General features: G+C 40.4%; 1 protein-coding gene and 1 long non-coding RNA gene across 3 annotated transcripts in view; one reads left to right on the plus strand and one right to left on the minus strand.

Moving 5' to 3' along the window:
* arhgap18 (Rho GTPase activating protein 18) overlaps positions 1-16,627 on the plus strand; it is a 50,121-nt gene extending 33,494 nt beyond the window's left edge. For both annotated transcript variants that reach the window (XM_067416681.1, XM_067416682.1), the window contains exons 5-15: positions 1,367-1,515; positions 3,284-3,449; positions 4,937-5,028; positions 6,326-6,403; positions 6,485-6,644; positions 7,260-7,342; positions 9,734-9,940; positions 11,252-11,398; positions 12,073-12,191; positions 12,704-12,759; positions 16,052-16,627. In XM_067416681.1, coding sequence (XP_067272782.1) covers positions 1,367-1,515; positions 3,284-3,449; positions 4,937-5,028; positions 6,326-6,403; positions 6,485-6,644; positions 7,260-7,342; positions 9,734-9,940; positions 11,252-11,398; positions 12,073-12,191; positions 12,704-12,759; positions 16,052-16,143 — 1,349 coding nt within the window. In that variant the 3' untranslated portion in view covers positions 16,144-16,627. The remainder of the gene's footprint in view (positions 1-1,366; positions 1,516-3,283; positions 3,450-4,936; positions 5,029-6,325; positions 6,404-6,484; positions 6,645-7,259; positions 7,343-9,733; positions 9,941-11,251; positions 11,399-12,072; positions 12,192-12,703; positions 12,760-16,051) is intronic.
* Positions 3,350-4,954, minus strand: LOC137040896 (uncharacterized). The gene is made up of 3 exons (XR_010898009.1): positions 4,863-4,954; positions 4,093-4,151; positions 3,350-3,466 (listed from the first exon to the last, which is right to left on the minus strand). It is a non-coding gene; the product is annotated as an uncharacterized lncRNA (long non-coding RNA).
* Positions 16,628-16,850: the final 223 nt, after the last annotated feature.

Consider the following 16,850-nt stretch of genomic DNA (forward strand, 5'->3'; position numbering starts at 1 on the left):
TGGATAATGTTCTTTGTAAAAAACAAAGATGTAGCTACAGATGAAACCATTAAAGTTACACACGTTGATCAGTCAGGAGCAGTGCGATCGTTTGTCTTTTTGTAGTTTAAATAACAAATGACAGCTGTCCCTTTAAGAACTGCCGCACGCATGGATCCTAAACACTATATCCCAGTATCGCACATCGAAATATCGATATTTGGACAACACTAGTGCAGAAGATATTTCAATAATATCTCTGAGATAAGTCGATAAGAGTCCTCTGATTGATATTGATGGAGATGATCTCCCAGAATACGCTTTGCAGCGCTCGGTAGGCGAGTTTCGTGATGTTACTTAGGGGAAAGACAACCATTTTCCAAAAAGTCACCAATCTAGGGGTCAGTGTATATTTTGGCCATGTGAGTTTCCTTATAGCAACGGATATTCAAAAACAAAAAACGGCTCCTTTTTCGTTTTTTCAGTTTTCAAACTAACCGAAAAACAAGAATTCAGCTTGATTTTTTTTTTTGTTTTTCGTTCAGAGGTAGAAAATGAATAAACGGCTTGAATATTCAATTTCTACACAAGCGGAGGGAATTATACGGCCCTTTCTGCCGATTGGTCAGCCGAAGGTCAACCTGTTCTTCCTCAGTTCCGCACAGCAGAATAAAAGTCCACAATATACACTGACCTCTAGGACACTCCCATACACAGTGAATTAACGTTCCCTTCTCAATTAAACATTTCACACGCGTCTGGAATGTGCAGAGACCATTTATTAAGGATTTTCAGGGGAATAATACATTTATGATATATTTACGGTAGAAAATCTCTTCATGGAACATGATCTTAATATCCTAATGATTTTTGGCATAACAGAAAAATGTATAATTTTGACTATTGTTGGGTATCGCCACAGATATACCCGTGAGACGCCGGCCTGGTGAAGATCTTCAGGGTCACATTTGTCTGCATTCATCCCTGAAGGCGTTTCTCATCGCTGCTGAAACGAGACTCCATTTAGTTAATAATTGGTTGTTCTTGGTTGCTAAACAACTCGCTGTGACATTCTAGCACAGCTTTTTTTGACCAGACTTTGCTAATAATACAGCATTTTCACAATTACAGCTGTGAGACGATCATTTAAAGTGTGTTTAACCCATCAGGACATCATTATTGAGTCTGATCGTGTGGTTGTAGTCTCAGTGTTTGGGAGCGGAGGTCACTGTGGTAAAGTTAGTAAAACTGCCAGATAATGACGTCTTTGGTAGCTGGACTTTGTCTAGCCTGATTTAGTTCACTGCCTAATCAGCAAAGAGACTGAAGTATGACTTGTCATGTAGTTTCACAGCATGAAGTGTGATTGTCTTTATCGTTTGGTTAGGTAATGGGGCGGGGCCTGATGTCTCAGGGGGCGGAGCCGACGCAGAGACGGACATTAACCTGGAGGTTTCGTTCTCAGAGCAAGCGCTTATCTATAAAGAAGGGCTGAAGGTTACCCAGCCCCAGAGCGAAGCGGACGACAGGTTACCTGTGAGTCAAGAGTGTGTGTGTGTGTGTACTGGACCAGTGCAACTCACTCTGATTGGCTGCTTAAGGATGAAGCAATGCCAGTGTTTCTATATATACAGCTCTGGAAAAAATTAAGAGACCACTTAACATTGATTTCTCAATGTTTCTCAAAGTGGTCTCTTAAATTTTTCCAGAGCTGTATATATATATATATACAGTACAGGCCAAAAGTTTGGACACATTACTATCTGTAATGTTTTTGAAAGAAGTTTCTTCTGCTCATCAAGCCTGCATTTATTTGATCAAAAATACAGGAAAAAAATGTAATATTGTGATATATATTATTGCAATTTAAAATATTTGGTTTTCAATGTATTATCCTTTAAATGATCCTTCAGAAATCATTCTCAGATGAGGATTCATTACGAGTGTTGGACACAGCTCTGCTCACTAATATATCTGAGGAATCAAAGGCTCAAAAGAACTGCATTTATTCAAAATAAAACATATTTTCAAATAATATAAATCTCCTTTACTATCAATTTTTATCAATTTAACACATCCTTGCTGAATAAAATTATTGATTTATTTAAAAAGAAAAAGAAAAAAAAGACTGACCCCAAATTACTGACCAGGAGTGTATATTGTTGTTACAAAAGATTTATATATTTAAAACATTTGCATCTTTTTTTAAAAAAAATTCTAGTATTATAAAAGTATCACAGGTTAGGAAATAATATTAGTGAGCAGAACTGTGTCCAACACTCGTAATGAATCCTCATCTGAGAATGATTTCTGAAGGATCATGGTCACTGAAGACTGGAGGAACCATCCTGAACATTCAGCTCTGAGCACACAAATCAGCATTTAAACTATAATAAATGGAAAACCAAATATTTTAAATTGTAATAATATATTACAATATATCACAAAGAAACTTCTTTCAAAAACATTACAGATAGTAATGCGTCCAAACTTTTGGTCTGTACTGTGTATATATATAATATAGGTGCTTTAAAAAAAAAATGCTTTAAATCTTGCATTGTATGAATGTATGGTTATGTTATTTTTAGATTGCAAAAACGTCCAATGCAAGATTTAAAGCATTAGTGGAATCACAAATTTTGATCTTATTGAGTCAAAGTGACCTCTGCTGGTCAGTCTGATGAACTGCACAGAGCTGTAAAATGTCCCCTTTGATTACTCTTAAAGGGTTAGTTCAGCCTGTAGTGTAAATTGTGTGATTAATTCCTCCTGTGGTTGGCCAGCCGTCAGACCTCCGCTCATCTTCACACACAGATGAAGATATTAGTGTTGAAATCCGATGGCTCAGAAAGGCCTTCATTGACACCAATGTCATTTCCTCTCTCAAGACCCATAAAGGCACTAAAGACGTCGTTACAGAGCCCATCTCACTACAGCGGCTCTACAATCATTGATGAAGAGGCCAGAATAGAAAAAAACTAAATAACGACTTATATAGTGACGGCCGATTTCAGAACAAAGCTTCGAACCGTTATGAGTCAGTGAATCGATTCATGATTCGGATCGTGAGTCAAACTGCTGAAATCACGAGACTCTGGCGATCCGAATCATGAATCGATTCACAGGTCTGACGGCTGGCCAACCACAGGAGGAATTAATCACACAATTCACACTACAGGCTGAACTAACCCTTTAAAGATGAATGTTAATGTTCAGATGCACTCTGTGATGGACGGTGAATGGTGATTAGAGCTCAGACAGCAGGCTGGTGCTGTATCTCTGGCTCATTCTGTCGCTCCCGCAGGATTTCAGAGTGTCTCAGGATAAGACGGGACAGACGAGAGTTGGCGATCTCTCCGCCGAGGACATGAAGAAAGTCCGCAGGCTGGTCCTCATTGAGATGAGCGCTCTGTTCGACACCTGTGGAATCGAGGTGAAGGCCCATAAAGCTCTCAAGGTCAAAGTGAGAGGTCAGTGCCTCTGAGATCTGTAGGAGATAAAATACAGAACATGCAAAGGACCACACGCTGCAAAAAATGCTCTTCTTACTCAGTATTTTTGTCTTGTTTCTAGTCTAAATATCTAAAAATTCTTACATTAAGAAACATTTACTAGACAAGTACAAATTATTGTCTTGTTTTGGGAAAAATAACTCTAAATGAAGAGAGTTTTTGCTTATAATAAGATAAATAATCTGCCAATGGGGTGAGAAAAATAATCTTAATTCAAACGGAAAATAAGATTATTTTTCTCACCCCATTGGCAGATTATTTATCTTATTTTAAGCAAAAACTCTCTTCATTTTGAGTTATTTTTCCCCAAAACACGACAATAATTTTTCTTTGTCTAGTAAATACTTCTTGTTTTAAGAATTTTGTTCGGAATAGAAACAAGACAAAAGTAAGAAGAGCTTTTTTTTGTTGCAGTGCAGGGTCTATTTCTGATGCTGCACACACACACACTCACACACACACACTCCCTTATAAACAGCACGTTCATGTTTTAACTTTAATTGGTGATGATTAATGTAATTGTGGCCGCGTGTATAAACTGTTTAGACTAGTCTTAAAGGTGTGTCATCTGATTTGAGGATGAGAGGTAAGGACTGATTACCTGCTCTAACGCCTGATCGGCAGTCCAGTTCTGAGAACACCAGAAGCCCGTTTCAGCCACTAAAGAAACAAATAAAAAGAGTAATTGCGAGTTTATATCTCAGAATTCGGAGATTTATAGTCATGGCCAACATGACTTCAGGACTTTACGTAAACACACACACAGCACTTTCTAAAGCCAATGGTGTGGTATCTGTACACATGTTGAGCTATCCGCATGAATGTCTGCGCCGAAACTGACCATTATATATGTGTGTGTGTGTGTGTCCACAATGTAAATGGATTTCTAAACATACTAAATTATGTTTTTTTGAAAATGTAAAAATACAGAATGTTTCTTGTGATGGGTAGGTTTAGGGTCAGTGTGTGTGTGTGTGTGTTTGATGGGTAGGTTTAGGGTCAGTGTGTGTGTGTGTGTGTGTGTGATGGGTAGGTTTAGGGTCAGTGTGTGTGTGTGTGTGTGTGTGATGGGTAGGTTTAGGGTCAGTGTGTGTGTGTGTGATGGGTAGGTTTAGGGTCAGTGTGTATGTGTGTGATGGGTAGGTTTAGGGTCAGTGTGTGTGTGTGTGATGGGTAGGCTTAGGGTCAGTGTGTGTGTGTGTGTGATAGGTAGGTTTAGAGTCAGTGTGTGTGTGTGTGTGTGTGTGTGATGGGTAGGTTTAGGGGTTAGGGGCAGTGTAGAATGAAACGGCATTGATAAACACGCTAAAAAGTGATTATGCATCTTGATAGCACGGCAAAATGTCATACGAATTGGCGTGTCATACATACGCCATTTCATGAGCGCAGTCATCATGGCTATGTTTATGCAGCTGAATAATGAACATTGTGTTTGTCATCTGTAGAGTCGGGTTTGTTTGGCGTTCCTCTCTCGACGCTTCTGGAGCAAGACCAGCGGAGGATCCCAGGAACCAAAGTGCCTCTCATCCTGCAGCACGTAAGAGCAGAGCTATAACCATATCAGCCATAATCACAGCCATTCATAACTCAGACTACTACAGCTCACCCCGACATGCCTCGAGAGAAGGGACTATGGTAACACTAATTTAGGATTAATTCTCACCGCTCAACTAGTGTCTTATGATCATGCATATTACTAGGATATTGTCTGTTTATTAGCCCTTATAAAGCTCATATTAATGCCTTATTCTGCATGAGTATATCCATTAATCCGACCCAAAACCTAAACTTACAACTACCTTAATAACTATTAATAAGCAGTCATTAGGAGTTTGTGTCGTAGTCAATAGTTAGTTAATAGTGAAACAAACATGTGTGTGCCACCGCCAAGACAACACCATACCAGTGTGCCAAGCATTCTTGGAAAATAAAGCATATTAATTTCAGTAAAGCTTCTGCCAAATGAACGAGATGGGATACTGTACACTGATCAGGCATAACTTCATCACCTTATATAGTGTTGGTCTTCCTTTTGCTGACCCGTCGAGGCATGGACTCCACTCGACCCCTGAAGGTGTGCTGTGGTATCTGGCACCAAGATGTTAGCAGCAGATCCTTTAAGTCCTGTAAGTTGCGAGGTGGATCGGACTTGTTTGTTCAGCTCATCCCACAGATGCTCGATTGGATTGAGATCTGGGGAATCTGGAGGCCGAGTCGACGCCTCAAACTGGTTGTTGTGCTCCTCAAACCATTCCTGAAGCATTTGTGCTTTGTGTCAGGAGCATTATCCTGCTGGAAGAGCCACAGCCACCAGTATACCGTTTCCATCAAAGGCTGAACATGGTCTCAGCAATGCTTAGGTAGGTGGAGCGTGTCAAAGTAACATCCACATGGATGGAGGACCCAAGGTTTCCCAGCAGAACATTGGCCAAAGCATCACACTGCCTCCGCCGGCTCGCCTTCTTCCCATAGTGCATCCTGGGGCCATGTGTTCCCCAGGTAAGCCACACACACACACACCCGGCCATCCACGTGATGTAAAAGAACACGTGATTCCTCAGACCAGGCCACCTTCTTCCATTGCTCCGTGGTCCAGTTCTGATGCTCACGTGCCACTGTTTTAAGGTTGTTTATGCGTGCTTTATATTACCTTAATGACACCTGTATGATGCACTATAAATACAGGCTTCATCTGGTGTTATAATGCATGTGGCCTGCGTGAGCAGAAGAAAAAAACCTCACTGAGCCCAAACTGCTTTGCTCATTTATACTCTCACTGAACAAATAAAGGACGGATGAGAGTTTGAGCTCCACTCGAATGTGTTGTTTTTCAGCTGATGTCCCACATCGAGGAGCAGGGTTTGGACACGGAGGGAGTTCTCCGGATACCTGGAGCCGCCACCAGAGTCAAGGTGAGACAGCCGTGCTGCCTGTGTGTGTATCTCTGTAGTCATCACATCATTGTGAACTATTTTGTGGTGTGTGTTTCCCAGGCAGTCTGTCAGGAACTGGAGCATAAGTTTTATGAAGGCATGTTTCCATGGGAGAGCCTGAAACAGCACGACGCCGCGAGTCTCCTCAAGCTGTTCATCCGCGAGCTGCCGTATCCTCTGCTGACCGTACAATACTTCAACGCCTTCACCTCTGTGCTGAGTGAGTCCTACGCTTGAATTTTTTGGGTGAACTAACCCTAATGTCGCTCCACACCCGTAAGACCTCCGTTCATCTTCACACACAGTTTAAGATATTTTATATTTAGTCCGAGAGCGTATGCAAGTGTATGCACACTATACTGTCCATGTCCAGAAAGGGAATAAAAACATCATCACAGTAGTCCATATGAGACATCAGTGGGTTAATTAGAGTCTCTTGAAGCATCCAAAATACATTTGGGTCCAAAAATAACAAAAACTACGACTTTATTCAACATTGGCTTCTCTTCCGGGTTTGTGTTCAATCCTCAAATAAAGATTCAAACGGTTATGAATCATTGATCCGAATCATGAATCAATACGCTGAATTTTTAATTCTTTGGGTGAACTAACCCTTTAAGGCCCTGATATACTGACTTGAACTTTAAGAAACTGGTGTGACGTAATTTCGAACAAAATCAGGCCAAAACTAAGCTGATTTGCAGTCTGAAATGGCTAAAGTGTACACTCTGTAAACCTTTGCTGTGAGTATATCAGGGCCTTTAAAGTGTGTGTGATCTGTGTTGTGTGTAATTGATTGTGATGGTGTGTGTGTGTGTGTGTGTGTTCTGAGCAGAGCTGCCCACTAAGAAGCAGCAGCTACAGGCTCTGAATCTGCTGGTGCTCCTGCTGCCCGAACCCAACAGAGACACACTCAAGGTACGACAGTCACAGGACTTCATTCTGCTCACTTTCATAGTCAGGAAATATATGGATAATATAATATATTTGCATTTCCAGACGATTGCCCCTATTTCATTCTCTATAATAGAAAATTGACTGTCAAACACGACTGATTGAAATCAAGGTGCACTTTTTCATAATGCAAAAATGCAGGTTTAAGAGTTTTGGTTTTCTCCTCACAGTATTACAGAGACTCTATATTGTTCATATTTGCAAAGGTCCTTTTATGGACTTAAAGGGATAGTTCATTTTGAAATTAAATGTTGATATGTGGTAGCTTCCCTCATGGGCATCCAAGATGTAGGAGTATATGTTTCCCCAGTCGTTTCAATTTGGATCATTTTAGGTCAAACCGTTGTTGTCTGTGCCTCACATAATGCAAGTCTATGGTCACCACCTCAAAGAGCAAACACAGAGAAGTCCAGATTAAACAATCCCCCATCGCAAGTACACACTGATGGCCTAAGACACCAAACCAGCGGTGTGTGTGAGAAAACCAACAGTATTTATATCGTTTTTACCTCTTGTACACCACTACGACTGATCCGAGGGCGCGCGTGCGTGTTTCCTGTGGTGTACTAAAATGATCAAAATTGAAACTACTGGGGAAACAAATACTCCTACATCTCGGATGCCCATGAGGGAAGATAAAACACATCCAAACTTAATTTCAAAGTGAACTATCCCTTTAAAGCGTTCAACAGCATATAGGACTGAGCCACCTATTGCACCATCAGCCCGTTTTGCGCGAGGTTTCTCCACAACCACAGACGAGGCATTAAAGCAAACCTAAGGCCTTAAAATAAGACAAACTGCCCCAACGAAAGCCACATTTTTTACAGTACCAATCTTTTTTATAGACCATTGAACTTGGCATTTAGAATAATGTACGCAGCCGTATTGTGCCTTCAGCATAGGCGTCATTTGCGGGTGGGACAGGTGGGACATGTCGTCACCACTTTTTTAAAAACATCTTGCTTCACGGATGAGCCTTACTAATACAAACACAACATCTCTGGTTAACTAGAAGAGCATCATTGTGTTCGTTTGTTAAGTAAGAGGCGATCTGGCGCTCGTTGCCGCTGTTATCAGTGCTGCAGATTTCTCTCATGGCTCATGCAGTCTCCACACAGACGAGCGCTTTAATCTAACGCTTAACGCCGTTGCAGAGACTTTCTATTTGTTCCGGTCAGATCACGAAACAAAATGCACAAAAACTGTCCCTACTCTTGATGTTCTGATGATATTCGGTTTTTATGAGAGAGAAAATAGGCTACGAGGGCAGATTAGAAACGAGAACTTCTGACAAGTTTAACAGACTAGACCAGGGATTATAAGCAAAGTGTGTAAATCTATATGCCTTTATTCACGTGAATAATCTTGGCACAACGCTATATTGTGTTTAGATGCAATAATTAAACAAGATCTATATCAATAAATGAACTATTTGATTGATTTCCGGATATCTTAATACAAAATTTTCTGCAATTGTTATTGTACATATTTTACATCTGATATAACATTGTATCAGCAATGCAACCTCGCTTAACACGCCATATAGTGCATATCATATGCACGCCAAAGCTCATTTTGACGTATGAGTGCCCCCCATGAGCTTTGGCGTGCATATAGTACGCAGTTTTTCGCGTGCATATGATACGCAATTTATGTCCCACCCACTTTTTAAAACAAAGTTACGCCACTGGCCATCAGCCCATTTCATTTCAAGATGTGTTCATTTGGACATTAGGCTTTGATATTAGAGGTACCGGCCTAAAGAAAGCCACATCTTGAACACTTTTGTACATTACCAGTCTTTTTATATTAACTCTTGAACTTTGCACAATACGTCTGCGTGTCCTATTTGCTATCAGCCCATTTCAGGTCATGGTTTCTCCGCCGCCACAGAGGATGCGTTACATTGGACACTAGGCCTTGATATTAGATCAATTATCGAAATTTTGACATTATCAAATTTTGAACAAATAGATCTCTTTTAATTCATTTGCCATCCATGCTCTCGTTTTCTTCATAGTAAGTTGGCAGTGACACACAAAGGAAATAAGTTATAGTATATACAAAACTAGAAATTGTAATGCGTAAGCCCAAAAAAGCTTGAAAAAAAATCTAGTGCGCATGATTTTTATTGTCACTTCAAGAAAATCAATGAAAAAACCTGAGAACATTACAACATTTACAGGTGAGCACTACACACCCAACATAAAGCTGAAAATAATGCTGTAAAATATGGTCTGAAAGTCCACAGAGGTTTGGGAATATGAGTCTGGAGTATGGGATATAATGGCCAATGTGTACAGCACCGTTCACACTGAGCCCGATTGGGCCGGGCTGTTCCGTGTGTTTCAGGCTCTGATGGAGTTCTTCCAGAGAGTGATTGAACGTAAGGACAGGAATAAGATGACCCTGAATAACGTTGCAGTGGTGATGGCGCCCAATATCTTCATGTGCAAAGGCTTCCGCAGCAAGATCAGTGAAGAGCAGGAGTTCGCCATGGCCACCGGCACCGCCAACATCGTGCGGCTGCTCATCCGATACCAGAACCTGCTCTGGACCGTACGTACACACACACACACACACACGTTTGTTTTTGTGACATTGGGGACATTCCATAGGCTTAATGGTTTTTATACTGTACAAACCATATTTTCTATCCCCTTACACTGCCCCTATCCCTAAACCTACCCATCACACCAACACACACACACACACACAGCCCCTAAATCTACCCATCACAGGAAACATTTTTACTTTCTTAAAAAAAACCTCCTCCTGTGTGATTTATAAGCCTTTTGTAAAGTGGGGCCATGGGTAATGTCCTCATATTTCACCCTCTCCTGTAATACCTGTGTCATACCCATGGCATTATACACATTTGTGTCCTCATATGTCACAAAAACAAGCACACACACACACACACTGGTTTTCCATTGAAAAGATCTGAACGTTCTTACATTTACAGCATAGAGACCGAGTGTATTTAATTCAACCCAGCGCTCTCCATTGTCTTTGTATTGCGTGAGGCGCCTCCGTGTCATTTCAGACTTATTACCAAAAACAGAAGAATGTCTAAAAGCTGATCTGTGACGAGGTGTGCAGCAAACAAGCTAAAAAACACAGAACTCAGTTTATATCAGCTGTCGACCCTAAGAAACGAGCGTTTGAGGAGACAAAAGTGGACACGGGCAATGAGACGTGAAGCTCCAGCAGAAGAATGGCTCAGTTTGGGGATCCGGACACTCAGTATGTCTCTGTTTGTCTACGTGTGCAGTAAACATTCAGTCAAATATCCAAATGTCAGTTTTATATTTCCTGTCTCTGATTACTTTCTCCTCCAGTGTGTGTCGATCTCAGTGTAATATAACATGTCCCGCTCGGTCTCATGCACTTTTATGTCTTTAAACGCTCGTTTTTTGGGTCAGCAGCTCATAAACACGTCTGGGTGTTTGGTTCTGTGTTGTTTATCTTGTTTTCTGCACACCTCGTCACATATCAGCTTTTAGACATTGTTCGTTTTTTGTAATAAGTCAAAAATAACAAGGAGGCGCTTCCCGCAATAAAAGAGCAAATGGAGACGGCTGGTTTGTTTCCCCCGGTGGGCGTGGCTTCAGATTATGACGCCTGTCGCTCTGTCTCTATTGGTTGCTCAAATGAGTCTTGTTTTTTTTAAATTGACAGACAGGCAGACATACAGAACATAATAGTGCAGTAACTGACAGTAATCACATAATTCCAGACGTGAAATAAGTGTGTGAATGTATAGGTGTGTGTGTGTATGCATGAGCCAAAGTAACCATTTACTATATTATCACTACCCTCCTCATTAGGGTGATGACGGTGGTAAAGGAGTCTTTCTTTGTGTCTCAGATTCCCAAGTTCATCCTGAATCAGGTGCGCAAGCATAACACGGAGAACCAGAGGAAGATGAACAGAGACAGAGCGGTTAAAAAACTACTGAAGAAGATGGCCTACGACCGCGAGCGGGCCTCTGACAAACAGGAGAGAAGCAATGAGGTGAGAGAACAAATCACACCGATGTAGGACGTGTGTGTGTGCTTGTTTTTGTGACATGAGGACTCAAATGTGTATAATGCCATGGGTATGACACAGGTATTACAGGAGAGGGTGAAATATGAGGACATTACCCATGGGCCCACTTTACAAAAGGCTTATAAATCACACAGGAGGAGTTTTTTGAGCAAAAACTCACTTCATTTTGATTTTATTTTTAAGAAAACAGGGAAAATATCTTATGTCGTTTTATTTATCTGGTAAATGCATCTTGATTTTAGAATATGATATTTAGACTGGAAACGAGACAAAATTACTGAGTAAGAAGAGCATTTTTTGTAGTGTGGGTGGGATAGAAAATACGGTTTGTACAGTATAAAAACAACGCCTTTGGAATGTCCCTACATTTCACAAAAACGTGTGTGTGTGTGTGTCCCAGCCGGCTGAATGAATCAGTGTGTGAGAATGTGAGTGAGACGCTCCACTCTGCCACCCAGTGGAGGCTCAGCAGTACTGCACGCACTGACTGTCAGAGCCGGAGCAATGCATTCTGGTTATAACCGCACACACAGGCTGAAATACTCGATGCAAGGGTGTGTATCCCAGGACAAGAGCGTGCTTTACTGGAGTACATGTTTGGCTGTATTGTAGATGTGTGTGTGTGTGTGTGTGCCCAGGCTGAAGGAGGCTTCATTCGAGTTCAGGCTCCTCAGTTCTCTATGGTGTCGATGGCCATACAGCTGACGGAGGACCTGAAGGCCTCAGATGTCCTGACACGCTTCCTCAGTCAAGAGCGGTGAGAACACACACTTACAGAGACACTTACACACATTTACAGAGACACTTACAGACACACACTTACAGACAGACACATACACACACTTACAGACACATTTACAGAGACACTTACAGACACACACTTACAGACAGACACATACACACACTTACAGACACACACTTACAGACAGACACATACACACACTTACAGACACATTTACAGAGACACTTACAGACACACACTTACAGACAGACACATACACACACTTACAGACACATTTACAGAGACACTTACAGACAGACACATACACACACTTACAGACACATTTACAGAGACACTTACAGACACACACTTACAGACAGACACATACACACACTTACAGACACATTTACAGAGACACTTACAGACAGACACATACACACACTTACAGACACATTTACAGAGACACTTACAGACACACACACACCCTTCAGGCTGTAGTGAAAGGTGGTGTGTTGTGCTCAGTGAGATGACGGTGTGTTGTGTTACAGGTCTCTGTCTGTGAAAAGAGAAGATCTGTGTCTGTATGAGATGGGAGGAAACATCAGTGAGTATCTCACCCTCCTCACGTACAGGCTCACATTAATGGTCACACCATGCCCAATACAATTCATAACCATGGAGACGATGTTCCCGAAAACTTCTTTAAAGGATGAGTTCACTTTTAAATAAACTTTTGCTGATCATTTGCTCACCTGCTCCATGGCATCCAAGATGTCCCTGTCTGTCTGTCTTCACTCCAAAAAATGCTTTTCTTACTCAGTATTTTTGTCTTGTTTCTAGTCAAGACATCTAAAAAGTCTTACATTAAGAAACATTTACTAGACCAGTACAAATTATTGTCTTGTTTTGGGGAAAAATAACTCTAAATGAAGAGAGTTTTTGCTTAAAATAAGATAAATAATCTGCCAATGGGGTGAGAAAAATAATCTTGTTTTCTGTTTGAATTAAGATTATTTTTCTCACCCCATTGGCAGATTATTTATCTTATTTTAAGCAAAAACTCTCTTCATTTTGAGTTATTTTTCCCAAAACAAGACAATTACTTTTGCTTGTCTAGTAAATACTTCTTGTTTTAAGAATTTTTAGATGTTTGGACTGGAAACAAGACAAAAATACTGAGGAAGAAGAGCATTTTTTGCATTGTTCAGTGGAAAAGAAATGAAGGTTTTTGATGAAAACATTCCAGGATTTTTCTCCATATAATGGTCTTCAGTGGGCCTCAAACGGCTCAAGGGCCAAATGACAGTTTCTTATTAGCGTTTAGATGTGTAATTGCGTATTACATGACGATGGTTTGTCTAGATGCGCCCCTTATTCATCGTCTGCTGTCGTTAAAGCTGCACTGAAACTCATCTGGCCCTTGAGCCGTTTGAGGCCCACTGAAGTCCACTATATGGAGAAAAATCCTGGAATATTTTCATCAAAAACCTTCTTTTCTTTTCCACTGAAGAGAGAGAGACATGAACATCTTGGATGACCGGAGGGTGAGGAAACTATCAGCAAAAGTTTATTTTAAAAGTGAACGAATCCTTTAAAGGTGACACAATCCCGACCCTTTAGAGAACCTTCTGAGTGCTGCAGTTCCTGAAATGACTTTAAATGGTTATTCTATGGTCACACAGCAACATCACAAAAAGGACATTAGGGATGTTAACAGAACGTTCCACATGGTCCTCTAATAATGTGCTGGAGATGTTAGGTGACGTCTTTGACACCAGCAGGAACGTTCTGGGAATATTTAATTCGTGATTCAGTTGTGCAATATAATTTAAACTTGTTTAAATGTTTGACTCACGCTTATTTTTATTTCTGTGACCGCGTTGTTTGTGATTCTGGTTAACTTTGCATTGATTTTTCAGTTTTGTGTGTTATATTTTCACGTGTTTTTTAAATTCTTTTTTCATGCTTAGAATTTTTTTATGGATGACAGCGATATATTTGGCGGGAATCTGATCCCATACTATTTTTTTTTAATCTTCAGCAGCATTCACCAGAGCTGGACCGTAACTCAGCTCATTTCCTCGAGTCCTGTACTAAAGTTCACTGTTTGAGTATCTGTTCTTTACTGGAGTATTATTTTTTCTGTAATCTTCTGACTTTAACTTCACTCCATCTGAAAGACAAATATCCTCCTCTTTACTCCACTACATTTCTATCAAGGTCCTCGAAGTGGAAAGTCGTTTCTGTCGCAGCTCTGAAAGTCTTTTTTTGAACACTGATCAGTTTATAGCAAAATGGAAGAAAAATGTACATCTGCACAGTGTGTTCACCCATAGCCATGCTTACCACGTTTCAGTTTAAAAAAAAAAAATCAAGTTTAGTTGGCATACACTTGATGTATGTCTCATAAAATGTTAAAAATGTAAACATCTGGGAGAAAGAGAAGAGTAAAGCTGTGAGAGTATCAGATGTGTATCAGTGTATTGGATCTGTGCATTCGGCCTTAAAGTGACAGCGCTTTATAAAGAGCTTTGTAACTTTTCTACAAGTATTTAAATGAGTTTAAGTTAGTCGTCTGCTAGTGTGTCAGATGGAGCGTCACTGACTGGCTTAAACCATGATGGCATAATGTGCATTTATACAACTATAATACAATAATGCACTGGCAGAAAAAGCACATTTACTTTTGATATTTAGGTACTTTTGAAAACAAATACTTCTGTACTTTTACTGCAGTAAAAATCAGTTTTTCTAACCACTTTTTAGTCTAAATAACCTTTTGTGCAATGGAAAGGTTTTATGGATATTAAAGGTTCTTTAAAAACCGCTTCATCTTCAGATGGTTTTTGAGGTGTTGATCTGATCAATCCGAGAACATGCTTGGCACATTCTTAGAGTCTCTCTAAAAGTATTTCCTTCCCTAAAAACATCTGCATGAATCCCGGATGCGCGCTCTAGTCCTTGCTGTATCTGACGCAGGGATGGTACGAAAACCGACATTACATTTTTGAAAAGGCTGTTGTATCGATAAGCTCGGATGTTATCGGTTCTGCTGTCGGTACTCTTGAAAATACCTGTGACGTGTGTGTGAGAGAGAGCGCATTGATTTTATTTTCGATTTTGGCTTCCAAAGATTATAATAATAATATTTATGTCTAGCGCAACTTAATTCCCTTTGCAGCAACGCTGTCATTTCTCCATAAAACTCAAACGTAATGACAGAATCAGCGCGATCAGTGATTGTTGTAAAATACAGTCTAGCTACTGTTGGTAAATTGTGGGACGCGTTTAATAATAAAAAGAGCGATTAAAAGCACAAAAATGTGCGCAAGAGATTGTTCCCAAGTTGGCACGCTCTCTGAAACAGCCGCAACGAGACGAGCAGATTACACTTTCGGTTTCACACTCGCGTCTAAATGATCAAATGAACACAAACATCTGTGTCAAAATGACTGGCTTGGAGAGTCTCTTAAACACAACACAGTTTGTGTCTAAAATGGACGTCGTTATTATGGTTATAGCCGGGAGAAAGTGTGGTGCATCTGCCTATTATCAGTCATCTGCACGTCTGTCTTAAAGAGGCAGCGGTGTAAATAAACATGAGGACGAATTACTGCGAATTAAACAACCAAATGCAAAGAGAAAATCACTCACAGCTCTTGATTGAATAACTTCAGCTTTAATAAGCATTAATTTAGGCTATTTATGATAAACTATGCAGTGTTATTTTACATTTGATTACTAGAATTATATATATATATAAAAATCTCAAAAAGTACCGATAGGAATACTGTTAAAGTACCGGACTGATAAGCAGTATCGGTAAGAGTAGTAATACTGTTAAAACCTTAACGATATCCATCCCTAATCTAATGTGTGTGTCTGTGTGTGTGCAGAGGAGAGATGTCTGGATGAAGAGACGTACATCAAGGCTCTCCTGGAGCTCAACCCCAGTGCAGAGTGGGTCATCAAATCCATCCAGCATTGACCCGCAACAAAACATGCCAATCAGCCCATCACGCCACGTGCCTTACACACCCGACGAGCGGAGAACAGAGGGAGAACAGCAGGATTCAGTACAGTACTGGGAATCAGAGCTAAGACGAACAATCGGGACACATTTCAACTCTTCAGGCCTGCGGTCGATCCGTCCTCTGCTCAAACGGCACAGAATCCTAAACCAGACCTGCTCAAATACGGTTCATTAGATGCTTGAGTGGCAGCTGAACGTACATTTGTACTAGAAGCCAAAATTTAGTCAGGTTTATCACATTTCATCACTTTAAGGACAGATTGCTTGTTTAGGACTACAATTAGACACTAATTTTTCATGTTTTCTCAAACATCTACAAATGTCCAGGTCATATCTCATGGCAGAAGAAATGATAGACCACTCGAGATGAATTTGCATTGGTTTTGTATTATTTTCCTCATGATTAAACACATTAACCTCCACTTTCTTATTACTGTAAGCTTGTGTAATGCATTTCTTTCTTTTGTAATTCTATTTATTTTTATTAGATTCTCACTGCTGCTGATGGACAGAAAAACTTCACCATTTAAACAATGCATTGTTTTTATTGATGCAATAAGCACGAGGACCAGGGAACACAATTTTCATACATAAAACATATATTGGGGTGAAATATGACCTGGACTTGTAACGTGATGTATAACACACACAATATTGCCAAA

The sequence above is a fragment of the Pseudorasbora parva genome, chromosome 15, assembly GCF_024679245.1.
Source record: "Pseudorasbora parva isolate DD20220531a chromosome 15, ASM2467924v1, whole genome shotgun sequence".
Lineage (NCBI taxonomy): Eukaryota > Metazoa > Chordata > Actinopteri > Cypriniformes > Gobionidae > Pseudorasbora > Pseudorasbora parva.